The following is a 15,742-nucleotide window of genomic DNA, read 5'->3' as shown; positions in this document are numbered from 1 at the left end:
TATTTCTCTGGAGAACTCTGACCAATGCACCTGGTTTCCCCTCCTTGGGAGCCCACGGAGGCAGAGTGCTAGCATGCAAAGAAAGTGGCCCTTGGGAGCAGGCAGCGAGGCCTGCATCCGATCTTGACTTTGTCACCTGCTAGCTGTGCATTCACCTCAGCTTCCCCATTTCTCAAATTGGAGATAAAAGTACCTACCTCCCAGGATTACGGTAAAGACCAAATGAAGTAATGTACACGTAAGTGTTAAGTAAGAGATGAATTAAATGTAAGGAATGATCATTTCACTAGGGGCCCAGTAATTTTTTGTAGACCAACTTAGATATTTACAAGCACACTGGTTGGTGTTTCCCTAAATCAGAGGTGGCCAAAAATAGCTCATCAGCATCCCATGTAGCTTATGTTTACGTTTGAACATAAAACCCATCTTCAAGATTGTTACCTTGTCCTTGAATAAAAAAGGAACATCTAAGTTTGGTCCACAAGAAAAGCAAAAGCACAAAGTTCTCTTTGCCATCAGGATTGCTGCATGAGCCCTTATTTTCCATGATAACACATGGAATAACCCCACAGCAGCTCACACCTAACTTGGACACAGGCAAGGAAACAGACCTCTCTTTTTTTTTTTTTTAAATAGAGAAAGTGCGAGAGAGAGAGAGAGAGAGAGAGAGAAGGGGTGGGGAGGGGCAGAGGGAGAGAATCTTAAGCAGGCTCTCCACCCAGCATGAGCCTGAGGTGGGGCTCCATCTCACGATCATGACCTGAGATGAAATCAAGAGTCCGCCTCTTAACCAACTGAGCCACCCAGGTGCCCCAAGGAAACAGACCTCTTGAAGGTGATGCTCACAGTCCCTGTAAAGACTGCATTGGTACTGTCGTATGCCAGCACGAAAAACGTGGTGTCTATCAGGGTGCCCAGCGCACCACCGTGGATAATCCTGCAGGGCCAGATGAGGGGAGAAATAGTCAGCTGGGATTTCACTTGGCACAGCTAGGTGCTGCTGAGGCAAAATGCTGAAGATCTCCTGTCATCCAGCATCAGATTCTTACCTCCCTCAGGGTAGAGCAGAGAAGCCAGAGAAAACCCATGCCAGGGGAGGACAAGCAGTGTTGCCTGAAACAAGCTGCACCTGCTTAGAAGGGGATGAGCTATTCAAAGTGGCCGAAGAAGCCCTTCACCCCACCACCAGCCTCAACCTCAAATTTTGCTGAATCTTGCGTTCCTTCCTGGGTTAGTTCTGGTGGAACCAGAATGGCGCAGCGATAGAGACCCGACTATGGATCCCACATTTCTAGCCACGTGACCTCAGTCACATAACCACTGGGGGCATCTGTGTCTTCATCTGTAAGATAGGAAAAAGGAATGTCTCCTTCTAAGAATTTTTGTGAGCAATTTACATAACCGAAGCTCCCTATACAGGGTCAGGTGTGTACTCGCACTGAAAAGGCATAATTTTCTCCCTTATCATGTTTAACATCCACTGTGTGTTCCATGGCCATTTAGGAGGCTGAGGATCAGGGAAAAAATCCCTAAACAGGGAGGGGCCCCTCAGTGAGGGGCCCGTGGAGCCGCCCTTCTCCAGGGAGCCAGTAAAATGAGCATGCTGATGCTCCTCAGTGGGACAGTAACCAAGAACCTGCTCACAGCAGCCTCAGACTCACCAGTGAGCCTGGGGCCAAGAGAAAGCCCCTCTGAGCTGTCGGCTTAGCTGTTCCTCCAGCCTCACCCAGATGGCCCCTCCAGGAGGGGCCCAGGCTAGAACTAGCAGACACACTTCTTCTCTGACTCACTGTAGAAAATGACATATCCAAAGCCAAGGCTCTCCATCTCTGTGATCCAGAGAAGGAGATGGGTGTCTTCTGTCATTTGGACTAAAGAGAAGAGTCGGGTAGGGGAGGGGACCTCAGGCTGGCGACTGACAATTCAGGTGGTTCAAGTCTCCAAGGCAAAAAAGCCCTGCCCCTGAGGAAGGCCCTCAGGCAACCCCACTGCCCTAGCTTCCCACCTGCACCTCCTGGAATAGCCCCGCACTCCTCTGAGGGAGAAGAGCAGCTTCCGGGGAGACGACGTTAGCAGTGTGAGGAGTGGACTGCCCATGGATTTGGGATGCCACGGTTTCTATCAACTGAATGACAAATACGAATCTGAAATGCGCTGAGTTTTGCCAGGTAAAAATCCTGTCTGTAAAATAAGCAAATATGCCCCTCCTCTCACTACCAAGGTCTGAAATTTAGGTAAGATTTTCCTGTACAGTATTATCTCCAAGGGACATGGGGAAGGTTTAGACAACTTAATTAGAGTTCAAGGGTGAAGCCTCCAAACACTCGTCGAACACCAGCATTGTTGCCGAGCATCTCAAAGCAGAAATTCTCATGACGGGTTAGGCATATAAAATCAGAAGTCTTCCAACTGCCTCCTCCTGTCCCTTCAACGCCACTTCTGAGCTTCTTGCCCTTCCTTTCCACGGGTCTCCTTCCTTCACCCATTCAGGAGCGCAGCTCAAACTGACCACTAGAGGGAGCAAGAGCCTAGTCCCCCGCAGGTTGTGGCTCCTGGCCTCTGGGACAGTAGGATACCCGACTAATGGTGTTATTCTCATTTTACAGACTTGAAAACTGATGCTCAGTGCAGTTAAGGGACAAGCAGCAGGAAATACAGTGTACTAATGGGAAGAAGTTATGGATACTGCATTCAAATGCTGATCTATCATCTACTTGCTGGCAAAAGAGCCCCCAGAAGGAAGGCAGTGAGGATTAGAGATCATTCCTAGGCTTTTTCCCCCCTTACGGGTCTGTCTGTCCTATAAATGAGAATCTATATTTCTTTCCATCTGTGTAGATGAGGAAGAGCATATACAGGAAACTGTGAGTAAGCCAATAAACAAGCCAGAAAAAAGTAGAAACTGTCCAAGAACAGGAAGGACTGATTGACACCAGTGAATATGAACAATAACCAGGTAGAAGGTACAAGAAGGTGTTGCCATGTGATGGGTTATCCAGCATTCCTGGGAGGAGGGCTGGCCACCTACATCTGGTCCTCTCCTCTGTCTGCCAGAAAAAGGAGTCTCGGGTTGAGCCGCCAGTTGTAATGCGAGGCATACCAGTAAGGAGGCATGATAAGCCAGATGGCCAACCAAGGTGAACCGTCTCAGAAGTAAAGCCTGGACGACATGGGGGAGCAGGGCAAGAAAGTGGCAGGGAAAAGACTGGTGTCTTTGAATTTTGTACCGCCAGGTCACTGAGGCTTAACTAGACTACAAGTCCCCATGTGCAAGTGGGGATCCTTCCAACATGCAAATCTGACCATTTTGTTCTCCTTTCCATAACTCTTCTGGATAAAGCCTGAATTCTTTAACATGGCAGGTGAGGCCCCAGGCTTTCTCTCTGACTTGCTCCCTGGCCTCCCTTCCCTAACCATTAAACATTTCTGCTTCTGCAGTTCTGGGAACCTAACATGCTCCCTCTCACCTCTGGACATTGGTACTTGCTCTGCCTGCAGAAAACAGGCCCATGTATTATATATGTGCATGAATTAATGAGTCAAATCAGGATAGTATCAGGTGTAGTCTGCCACCTCTTTTGGACTTTTCAGATTTCCAGCAGCCACTTGCAGTCCAGTATAAGGATTATTCCCCATCCCAGTGCTGCCTGGAGCCCCACCATGGTGGAGCTTTATAAAGAACTCATGGACAAGATGGTGTGTGGGTCATGAATGTGACTTTCAGGTTGGTGCTCTGTGCAGTTTCTTAAAGAGGCAGACCTTGCTAGGATTGTTAAAGCTGTCCCTGATAAGTTTGAACCTCTCTATCAGGAGTGCCTAACCTGGGCTGGAGGGGGGCTCTGAATAATGCAGAACTGTTGGCAAAACTTTGCTTATGTGTGGGCATTTTCCTCAAAGATGCTCTGTGCCCCAGAGCATTTCCCACCTCTCTGGTGTGGCTTGCATTAGCCTGAGAGCCAGGTACAAGTCCTGTGTACCTACCTCACCCTAGTTCTTAACCCTGTCTTGTTTCAGGGGCACATTCCTTTATTCATGCAACAACTATTAATTAAGCACATATCACACTTACTTGCATCAGTGTAAGAAATTACTCCAAGAAAAGAGGATCTACCAAGCACCGAGATGACTTATAATGAAAATTCTACCAAGACACAGATTATCAGGAAATTGCTACATGGTTACAAATTTAACTGGAATTTCAGTGTCTGGACATTCAGAATGAGGAGTTTGTCTTTTGTTATTAGTGACCTAACACAATAATGGAGCTCACAGGAGTCAGAATAAAGTCAGTTTGTGTCTAAAGCAGGAGAAAGAAGCAACCTTCTCATGTTTTTCAGGAGTTACACTTTTTGGAGGAGTGGTGTGTGAATCCTAAGCACCTATTTAAACATTTCAAGATAAAACTGTTTGGATGCTTTCCTAAACTGAGTAGGCTGCCCTCTAGGCATTTATTTACAATATGGTCAGTATAATGTGTGTCAATTTTGCAGAATGTATCATCTGTTATTGAAATTATATTGTTAACTTGGAAAAGAAAAGAAAAAATTGTTCTGAAATCAGAAATCAACCTTTTGTATACTATATAATGGGATCCAGCAGAATAGTCTATCTAAAGGTGATTTTTAGATTTTATACATATTATGTATCTTCATGGTAATGAAACCCTGTCTGTGCAAAAAGAAAAAAAAAAAAAGCCCCAACTAAATTCTGTTTATAGGAGAGAAACTAAGCATAAGAAAATGTTTTGAAGTAGAAGAGTATAGAGAAACACAATACACACACACTAATCCAGAGAAAGCTGGTGTGGCTATATTAATACTGACCTTTGCAAACTTTCAGACAAGGAGTATTGTTGGAGGAAAATAAACATTTAATAATGATAAAAGAGTCGGGCACCTGGCTGGCTCAGTCCAAGGAGCATGCGACTCTTGATTGAAATCATGAGTTTGAGCTCCACGTTGGGTGTAGAGATTACAAATAAATAAATAAATAAACTTTAAAAAATGATAAGAGTCAATTCAATAGAAAGATATACAAATCTTATATTTGCATGTACCTAATAACATAGTTTCAAGATATATACAGCAAAATTTAATGGGATTAAAATGAAAAATAGACAAACTCATAATCACACTTCAAGATTTTAATATACTATTTGCAGTGACTCATAGAATAAGCAAACAGCAAAAATCAGCAAGAATAAAGAGCAATCTGATTAAACAGCTCCAACAACCACTCAATACACCCATTCTTTTCACGTGTACATGGAACATTTACCATAATAAACCGTATTTGGGGTCATAAAACAATTCTCAGTAAATTTCAAAAAACCAAATGCACACATATATATTCTCTGAGAGCGGTGGAGTTGAACTAGAAAGTAAAGCATAAAGAAATCCCCAAATGTTTGGAAATTTTTTTAAAAAGATTTTATTTATTTATTTATTTGAGAGAAAAAGAGAGAGTGAGCAAGAGAGAAAGAGAAGGATCGGGGGAGGGGCGGAGGGAAAGGGAGAAGCAGATTCCCCACTGAGCATGGAACCCAATGTGGGGCTGGACCCTGGGACTCCAGGATCATGACCTGAGCCAAAGGCAGACACTTAACCAAATGAGCTACCCAGGCGCCCCCCCACCTCCCAAATGTTTGGAAATTTTAAATTCATTTCTGAACAACTCATGATACAAAGAATTCACAGTGGATGGGATGCCTGGGTGGCTCAGTCGGTTAAGCGTCTGCCTTCGGCTCAGGCCATGATCCCAGGGTCCTGGGATCGAGTCCCATATTGGGCTCCTTGCTCAGTGGGGAGCCTGCTTCTCCCTCTGCCACTCCCCCTGCTTGTCCTCTCTCTCTGACAAATAAATAAATAAATAAATAAATAAAAATCTTAAAAAAAAAAAAAAAGAATTCACAGTGGAAAATAGAAAATAATTTAAATTGGAAATCAATGAAAATCAATTGTATGAAAATGTATGGGATGCAATATAAGCAACGCTGGAGGAAATTTTGTAGCTCTAAAGACATCTTTCAAAAATGAACAAAGGTTGGTAATCAGTAATCTAAGATTCCATTTCAAGAAGCTAGAATAAAATAGAAATTAAACCTAAGGAAAGCAGGTAAGATAAAGATAAGAGCAGGGGCACCTGGGTGGCTCAGTCAGTTGAGCATCCAAACTCTTCCTTTTGGCTCAGGTCATGATCTCAGGGTCGTGAGGTCCAGCCCTGGCGGGGTGGGGGGAGCCCCTCAGGCTCCACACTCAGTGGGGAGTCTGCTGGATTTCTCTCTTTTCCTCTCCCTCAGGACTCCCCCACTCGTTCTCTCTCTCTCAAATAAATAAATAAATCTTAAAAAAATAAGAGCAGAAATCAGTGTAAAGACAAAAACATAAAATCAACAAAGCCAAAAGCTGTTTTTTTGAAAAGATTAATAAAATTCGTAAACCTCATTAGACTGATCAGGAACAAAAAAGAGAGAAAATACAAATCACCAATGATTTGGTGTGAATTAGGAATGAAAAGGACATTACTTCATATTCTCATAAAAATGCTATAAGAAGATATTAGGAACAACTTTATGCTAATTTGACAACTTAAACTGGGAAAATGCCTTTAAAATCACAACCTTCCAACACTGAGACAAGCCAAGACAGAAAATCTAAATAATCTTTATCTGCCAAAGAAACTGAATGCATAATTGGAAATCTTGCTACAGAGAAATCCCAGATGGCTTCACTAATGGATTTTACCAAACTTTTATGGGGGAAGTAACACCCAATATTTTGCACAAACTCTTTCAGAGAGTAGTGGCAAAAGGAATACTTTCCAACACATTTTTGGAGATCACATCTGACCAGGACATTTTTTTAATGTAATTAACATACAATATTATATTAGTTTCAGGTATACAATATAGTGATTCAACAATTCTGTATATTTCTCAGTGATCATACACAGTAAGTGTAGTCACCACCATCTGTCACCAAAAAACATTACTGACTGTATTTCCTATGCTGTGCTTTTCTTCTCCCTGACTGGTTTATTTTAACACTGGAGGTTTGTACCTCTTAATCCTCTAGTTCACCCATCCCCCCTCTGGCAACCACCAGTTCATTCTCCGTATTTAAGAATCTGGTTTTTTGTTTCTCTCTTTTTTTTTTTTTTGTTCATTTGTTCTGTTTCTTAAATTCCACATACAAGTGAAATTGCATGATATCTGTTTTTCTGTCTCTGACTTATTCACTTAACGTAATACATCTGGTTCATCCATGTTATTGCAGATCTGACCAGGACATTTTATTTTATTTTATAATTTTATTTAATTTTTATTTAAATTCAATTAATTAACATTTTTAAAAAGATTTTATTTATTTGTCACAGAGAGAGAACACAAGCAAAGGGAGCTGCAAGCAGAGGGAGAAGCAGACTCCCTGCTGAGCAAAGAGCCCGATGTGGGACTCAATCCCAGGACCCCGGGATCATGACCTGAGCTAAAGGCAGATGCTTAACCAACTGAGCCACACAGGTGTCCCCAATTAATTAACATTTAATGTATTATTAGTTTCAGAGGTAGAGGTTAGTGATTCATGAGTCTTATATAATACCTAGTGCTCATTATATCATGTGCCCTCCTTAATGTCCATCACCCAGTTACCCCATCCCCTCACCCTCCTCGCCTCCAGGAACCCTCAGTTTGTTTCCTATGATTAAGAGTCTCTTACGGTTTGTTTCCCTCTCTGAATTCGTCTTGTTTTATTTTTTCCTCTCTTCCCCTATGATCCTCTGTTTTGTTTCTTAAATTCCAAATATGAGTGAGATCATATGATAATTGTCCTTCTCTGATTGCCTTATTTCACTTAGCATAACACCCTCTAGTTCCATCCACGTCGTTGCAACTGATTTCTGTACATTGATTTTATATCCTGCCACACTGCTGAATTCCTGTATGAGTTCTAGCAATTTTGGGGTGATTTCTCTTGGGTGTTCCACATAAAGTATCATATCATCCGCAAAGAATGAGAGTTTGACTTCTTTGCCGATTCGGATGCCTTTTTTTCTTTTTGTTGTCTGATTGCTGAGGCTAGGACTTCTAGTACTATGTTGAACAGCAGTGGTGATAGTGGACATCCCTGCATGTTTCACCAGGACATTTTAAAAGGAAAATTACAGGGCAATAGTTCTCATGAACACAGATATGAAAATTCTGAGAATCCAATTATTTATTAAAATGATCGTGAACAAGAGGTCATTTTTTTCCAGGGAAAATACAGGTTGATTTAAAATAAGAAAATCAGACAATGTAGTTCACCAAATTAACAGAATAATAGAGGAAAGCTATATGATCACCTTAATAGATGTGAAAAAGCGTTTGATAAAATTTAAATTGATATATGGTAAAGAGACTACAAAAACTAAAAAACAAATCCCGAAGCTAACATTATACTTAATGGTGAGATATATAGACTATTTCCAGAAAAAGGTAACAAAATCTTTGAAAGTTGAGAAGATTAATTTGCAATAGTCAGAGTTCATTAACTATCATGAAATATGCCTTGTGTCTGTAACCACATTTCTAAGAGTATCCCTTCATGTAGCCTCAGACTCCAGTGTAAATCATTTTTGTCTCCTAAAAGAAGCACCCTGTCACAAAATGTAGTCTGTGCTGGAGGAACAGGGGGGCTTCTGACAGGAGGAGGGGGATCTTTCCCAGCTCTCCCTAGGTATTTGTCTTCCTTTGAAGAAGAGAATATGATTGGAAATCTTCCGGAATATTTCTGAGAGGTGTTTCTTGAACTTCTCACCCATGAAAGCATAGATCACAGGGTTCACACAGCAGTGAGTGAAGGAAATGGTTTCTGTGACATGGGTGGCATAAATCAGCCGCTGGCTCAGGACACATCCATCCAAGATGTTCATGTTGAGCAGAGATGTGAGGAAGAGGACCACATTGAACGGGACCCAGAAGAGTAAAGATGCAATCACCACAATGAGCACCAACTTGATGGCCTTGGACTTGTTGTGATTTTGGCAACTCTTCAGCTGGTGCAGGATGCTAATGTAGCAGAACATAAGGATGGTGAATGGGATCAACAGACCTAAGATATTCATTTCAAAGTGGATGGAGATCTTCCACTTCAGAGTCTGTTGATTGTAAGATGAATAACACTGTAGAATGCCATCTTCAGAGGCCACTTGGTACAGTACTAGTAATGGGCTGGTGGCCATGATGGCAATCAGCCACACAGCCAGACTGAGGGCTGTGCCCATCCTGGCTGTCCTCACTTTCATGGCATAGACAGCATGGACGATTGCCAGGTACCTGTCCACACTCATGAGGGTGATAAAGAACATGCTGCTGAAGAAGCCAATGTAATAAAAACCAGAGACCACCTTGCACAATACAGTCCCAAACACCCACTGGTCCAGCTGATAGTAGGTTTGGAAGGGGAAGGAGAAGACAAAAAGCAAGTCAGACAGGGCCAGGTTTAAGAGGTATATGTCGGTGATGCTCCTCAGCTTCTTACAGGCGACAAGGACAAGGATGACCAGGCTGTTTCCCAGAAGACCAAATACAAACAAGACACAGTAAAAGACAGCAAGAAGCAACTTGCTATCTCTTTGGATAAGTTCCCCATCACAGGGGCTTGCCATGACATCAGGATAGTAGTAGTTGGTTACTGTGGTCACATTGGGCTCCAGTGTATAATCCATCAAGGCAGAAGGACCAGGTCAGAGAGGCACCTAAGAGAGATTCATTCCTTAAAAATATTTTTATTTAAAAATATAGACTGAATTCTAACTGCCTCCCCTCACCTCATTCATATTTTGAAGCCCTAAAGCCCTGTTACAGGCTGAACATTTGTGTCCTCCCAAAATTCATATGTTTTTAAAAAAAACATTTTATTTATTTATTTTGATGGAGAGAGAGATAGCAGAAGAGGGAACACAAGCAGGAGGAGTGGGAGAGGGAGAAGCAGGCCTCCCACTGAGCAGGGAGCCCAATGCGGGGATCGATCCCAGGACCCCGGGACCATGACCTGAGCCAAAGGCAGCTGCCTAATGCCTGAGCCACCCAGGCACCCCTCAAAATTCCTATGTTAAAGCCCTACCCCACCTTGTGATGGTATTAAGCAGTGGGTTCTTTGGGAAGTAATTGAGTTAAATGAGGTCATGAGGGTAGAGCCCTCATGAATGGGATGAGTGCCCTTATAAGAATCACAGGAGAGCTTGCTTCTTCTCTCGGCTCTCAAGCCATGTGAGGTTATAAGGAGAAGTCAGTGGTCTGCAACCTGGAAGAGGGTTCTCATCAGAGCCTGCTAGCACCCTGATTTTGGGCTTCCCAGCCTCTAGAGTGGCGAGAATTACATTTCTGTTGCTTATAAACCACCCAGTCTCCGTTATTCTGGGATAGCAGCCCAAACTGGCCAAGACACCACCTAGGTCACTATATTTGGAGATGAGCCAGGAAGGAGGTAATTATAGTTAAATATATCATAAGGGTGGGGCCCCAATCCATAGGCCTGGTGTCCTTATAAGAAGAAGAGTCACCCGAGCATGCAAGCTCTCTCTCTCTCTTCCTCTCTCTGCACGCACAGGGAAAAGACCAGTGAGGACACAGCAAGAAGAGGGAGGGTTGCAAGCCAGGAAGAGAGGTCTTACCAGAAACCGGCCCTGTTGGCACCCTGATCTTGGACCTCTAGCCTCCAGGACCGTGACAAAATTAATTTCTGTTGTTTAAGCCACCAGTCCGGGGCACTTTGGTATGGCAGCCTGAGCTGACTGGTACAGATTATGATACTGAGAAGTGGGTGCTACTGTAACAAATACCTAAGTGGCTTTGGAAGCCGCTAATGGGTGGAGGCGGAAGGATCCCGAGGCGCATGCTAGAAAAAGCCGAGGTTGCCTGTTGGTGGCAATGTGGATGGTAAAGGTGATTATGCTGAGCGCTCCAGGAGAAGAGAGGAGGCTGGAGAGAGAGCTTCCATCGTCTGAGAGATTACGGGTATCATTGTGAACAGAACGGGGGCGGAAATATGAATGTTAAAGGTGAGGTCTCAGGCAGAAATGAACATGTTATTGGAAGTGGAGGAATCGGATCCTTGCTATAAATGGCAGAGAACTTGGCTGAATTGTGTTCTAGTGTTTTGAGGAAGATTGGGTATATTTGTCTGGGGTATTCCTAAACCAAGGTTAAGAGGCAGCCTGGCTTCTCTGTGCCGATTATCGTAAAATGCTAGAGGAGAGAGGTAAGTTGAAGGAGTCGTTAACACAGAGAGGCATCCGAACTCGCAGATTTGGAAGTCTGTCCGTACCACAGAAATGAGGAAGTGTTTCTGGAGAGCACGCCTAAGGTGTGGCTGGAGGACCACTCCACACAGAGGGCACCCATGGAGTTCATCAGCCGTTTCAACAGAAGCTAGGGGGAGAGACGCTGCCGGTTTGGTCCAAAGCTGCAGAGACGGGACAAAATGAACCAACGCGTCTGGACTTCTAGGATTCTATAGGATGGGACAATAGAGCCATATGCCTGCGAGTACATTTTATCCTTCAAGAAAACGGAGGAATGACCCTGAAGATACAGAAATCATCAGGGCTAGCGCTGTGCGTACAGGTGCGAGGGGTAAGACTGTTTCCTCCCCTTCGGCAGGAGGAGGCCCACCCGCTCGGTGCCCTGGGGTCGGGGCCCCAGCCTGGGGTCCTCAGGTGACGCTGCCACCTAGTGGGGCCGGAAGGCAGAGCACCCAGACAAGGAAGATTCTTTTCTTCCTTTTTTTTTTTTTTTAAAGATTTTATTTATTTATTTGATAGAGAGAGACACAGCGAGAGAGGGAACATAAGCAGGGGGAGTGGGGGAGGGAGAAGCAGGCTTCCCGCTGAGCAGGGAGCCCGATGTGGGGCTCGATCCCAGGACCCTGGGATCATGACCTGAGCTGAAGGCAGTCACTTAACCAACTGAGCCATCCAGGTGCCCCGAAGATTATTCTTGAGACTTACAACCTAATTGAATTTGCCTTGCTAGCTTTGGGGCTTGCCAGAGACCCATCACCCCTCTGTGCTTTCTGATTTGTTCCCTGCGGAATGGGAATGTCTGTCCTATGCCTGTCCCACCGCTGTATTTTCGAAGCGCGTAACTTGTCTGGTTTCACAGGCTCACAGCTGGAGAGGAGTTCAGCCTCAGGATGAATCATACCTCAGGTCTCACTCATACCTGATTTCGATGATACCCAGGTGAGACTTTGGATCTAGAATTGATGTTGGAATGGGTTAAGACTTTGGGAGCTGTTGAAATGGAGTGCATGTACTTTGTGCTTGAGGACATGCATTTTGGGAAGCCAGAGGGCAGGATGTTAAAGACAATTGTGTGCCCATATATTGAAGCCCCCATTCCTATTGTGATGGTATTTGGCGATAGAGCTTCAGGAGGTAATTGAGGTTAAATGATGTTGTAAGGGTGAGGTCCTGATCTGATTGGACTGGTGTCCTTATAAGGAGAGGAAGAGATACCAAAGACCTCTCTCTCTCTCTCTCAGTACATGCCCAGAGAAAAGGTCCTAGGGGGTCAGATTGAGAAGGTGACTGTCTGCAAGCCAGGAAGGGGCACTTATCAGGAACCCAATATATCAGCATCTTGACCTTAGACTTGTAGCCTCCAGAACCGTGAGAAAATACATTTCTGCCATTTGAGCCACCCGGCCTGTGGTATATTGCTATGGCAGCCAAAACAGAGGAAGGAGTCCAGGGGTGGGGGAAGGAGCATATGGAAACTGTATTTTCCATCCAAATTTCCTGTAAACCTAACGCTTCTCTAAACAATAAGGTCTATTAACATGTTTTAAAAATGGAAAACTGCCCCAGCTGACCAATACAGGGGGGATTGGGTGGCATAAGAAAAGCCAAAATTTATGAAGACAATTTAAATACCTATCGTTCCACGACCCAGAATTAGCAATTGCTAACATATTGTCAGATTTGCTTTTAGTTCTTTTTTCTTTCTTTCCCTCTCTTCCTGCCTTTCTAATGCAATACAGCTGAAGCCAGAGCTCTCTTTAACTACACAACCGATTCCCAGACCCCGGAAGCAACTACTGAAACCAGTCTGGTATGGTTCATTCCAAAGTTTCCCCTGTCCTTTTACATACTTCAGTGTACCCCTAAATAATATATAATATTGTTTTGTGCTCACTTTTGACTCACACAAATGGTTGTCATGTCTCTCATTTTGTATCTTACTTTTCTTCTCCCCGCACTGTTGTTTTAGAAATACAGCCACGCTCTTCTAAAGAGTTCAGTTCATTCTTTTCACTGCTTTTATAAGCACCATAAATAACTATTTTAAAAATGCAATAGAAAAAAAAAAAAAAAAACGATCCCAATCATACTAGCAACAAAAATTGCTAAGATTTCTAAAAACAAATGTGATAAAAACAGCAGCTCAGTTATGTAAAATATTATGAAACTTTGTTGAAGGTCATCAAAGAGGACACGATTAAAAAGGAAACATATGCTATATTTATGTGAGGGAAGACTCAACAATTACAACATGATAATTCTCAGATTGATATTCACATTCAAGATGCTTTCAATTTGGACATTATTTTTCCAAGGTGTTTGGCTTCTGAACATTCAGACACCCCTGTCCACTAAGCCACCTTTCTTTCTATATTTTGAAATGCCTAGCAAGTTAGCCATTTTTAAAGATATTAATTTCATTTAAGTATGTACCCAAAGTGGGTTTAAAAACATAGTTTCTGAAGTATGGAGGTGGGTCTTTTTTTTTTTTGTAGCTAGTATCTCTCAAAATAATAGTCTTTCCTCCTACATCTTCCTTCCCACTTGTCTAACAGTTGTTTTAAAAAAAATAATTTTCTGTTTGCCTTCCTTCTATTCGGCTCTCCTAATAACCTAGAATAAGGGGAAGTCCTCAACTTATTCCTTCCCCAGATCCTTCCTGCTAAACCCCAATCCATTCTTCCCCCATGCTCTCTCATCAGTAAAATCTATGTGAAGTATTAAGAATGTCCATCATTTATTACAGTGGACAAGGTGTTTTAGATGCATTCTTTCGTTCATTTCTCTTGAATCCCTGTGAAGCAGGCCCTCATACCTCCTGTTTCTGGAGTTAGGGTTGTATCTGAGTCTCAGAGACCATCAGTCCACTGACTAAAGTTACAGAGAGGGAGGCCATAGAGCCAGGACTCAAAACTACATCTACTCTGAATGCTTTTTCCTCTTCCATATTTAGCTATTTTGTGGGTAGAGGAAAAACACTCCAGTCTTTTAGAAGTTAGGCCACCTGACTTTCAAGTTCTAGACTATCTTGTAGCTGAGTAACGGTTTGTCTGATAGAAGCCTTGTAACCAGCACAAAGATGCCTTGTGATAAGAAGTATTTTCTTCCCACTCTTATAGGAGCTTTGACTCCCTCCTAGCATCCTGCAGAGAAAATGGCATGGCTTGCCTCCCTCAGTCAGAGCCCTGGACAGCCACTAAGATATCTGCAGGTTTGTGGACTCAGGACATGCAAAGATAAAAAAAAAAAAAATTCACCTCTTCTGCCAGACTTCTGAAATATTTGCCTTCCCTTTGCTTTTTTCCCAGGGACATAAAAGTGTCCCTCCCTACTTCTATCCTTCTTCCCCAAGGACACTCATTAATACATACCTTAATTAGAGCCTTTGTTCTGGAGATTTCAGTGTTGCTAATTCCTTCTTTTCAGAACCTGCCCTCTGTGCGTGCAGCTCAGTGAGCAAGAGCTCCTCTCGAGGGAGGTATCTTATCTATTTGCGGTGAGTGGCAGAATAGGGGTGGATCTACCATCCCACAGTTACTTAAAAAGTTAAAAAAAAAAGATCTCACCCAAAAAAACACGTACAGATGGCAAATGAGCATATGAAAATATGCTAAACACCTTATGTCATTAGGGAATTGTAAATTAAAACAACAGAGAGATACCACTACATAATTATTAGAATGGTTAAAGTCCAAAACACTGACAACACCAAATGCTGGAGAGGATGTAGGGCAAGAGGAACTCTCATTTACTGCTGGTGGGGATGCAAAATTGTACTGCCACTTTGGAAGACAGTTTGGCAATTTTTTTTTGAAAGAAGATTGGCAATTTTTTATAAAGCTAGAATAGGCTTACCATATACTTCAGGAATCATGCTCCTGAGTATTTACCCAAATGAGTTGAAAACATATCCATACAAACCCCTGAGCATGAATATTTATAGCAGCTTTATTCATAATTGCCCCAAATTGAAAGCAACCAAGATGTCCTTCGGTCAAGGAATGGATAAACAAGCTGTGGTAATGTACACAACGGAATATTATTCAGTGATTTAAAAAAAGAACTATCAAGCCTCACACACACACACACACACACACAAAGACACTTTATGCGTATATTGCTAAGTGAATGAAGCCCATCTGATTCCAACTATATGACATTCTGGAAAAGGCAAAACTATAGAGACAGTAAAAAAAAGGTAAATGGTTTCCAGGGGTTCAGGGGGAGGAGGGTGAAAAGGTGGAACACGGGACATTTTTAGGGTGGTGAAACTATTTTGTATGAAACTATAATAGTGGATACACATCATTATGCATTTGTCAAAACCCAAAGAAGTACAACATGGAATGAACCCTAATATAAACTGTGGGCTTCAGTTAATGATAATCTATCGATGTTGATTATTCATCAATTGTAACAAATGTACCATGCTAATGCAAAATGTTAATAATAGGAGAAA

At 42.8% G+C, this 15,742-nt stretch overlaps 1 protein-coding gene across 1 annotated transcript; it reads right to left on the bottom strand.

Moving 5' to 3' along the window:
* Positions 1–8,637: 8,637 nt before the first annotated feature.
* Positions 8,638–9,705, bottom strand: CCR8 (C-C motif chemokine receptor 8). The gene has a single exon (XM_034989024.1). It carries the CDS (start codon positions 9,703–9,705, stop codon positions 8,638–8,640), a length of 1,068 nt encoding a protein of 355 aa, XP_034844915.1.
* Between the last annotated feature and the right edge of the window lie 6,037 nt (positions 9,706–15,742).

Source organism: Mirounga leonina, unplaced genomic scaffold, assembly GCF_011800145.1.
Source record: "Mirounga leonina isolate KUSES-001 unplaced genomic scaffold, KU_Mleo_1.0 Mir_115, whole genome shotgun sequence".
Lineage (NCBI taxonomy): Eukaryota > Metazoa > Chordata > Mammalia > Carnivora > Phocidae > Mirounga > Mirounga leonina.
The sequence above is the reverse complement of the archived record's forward strand: the minus strand, read 5'-3'. Positions and strand labels throughout refer to the sequence as shown.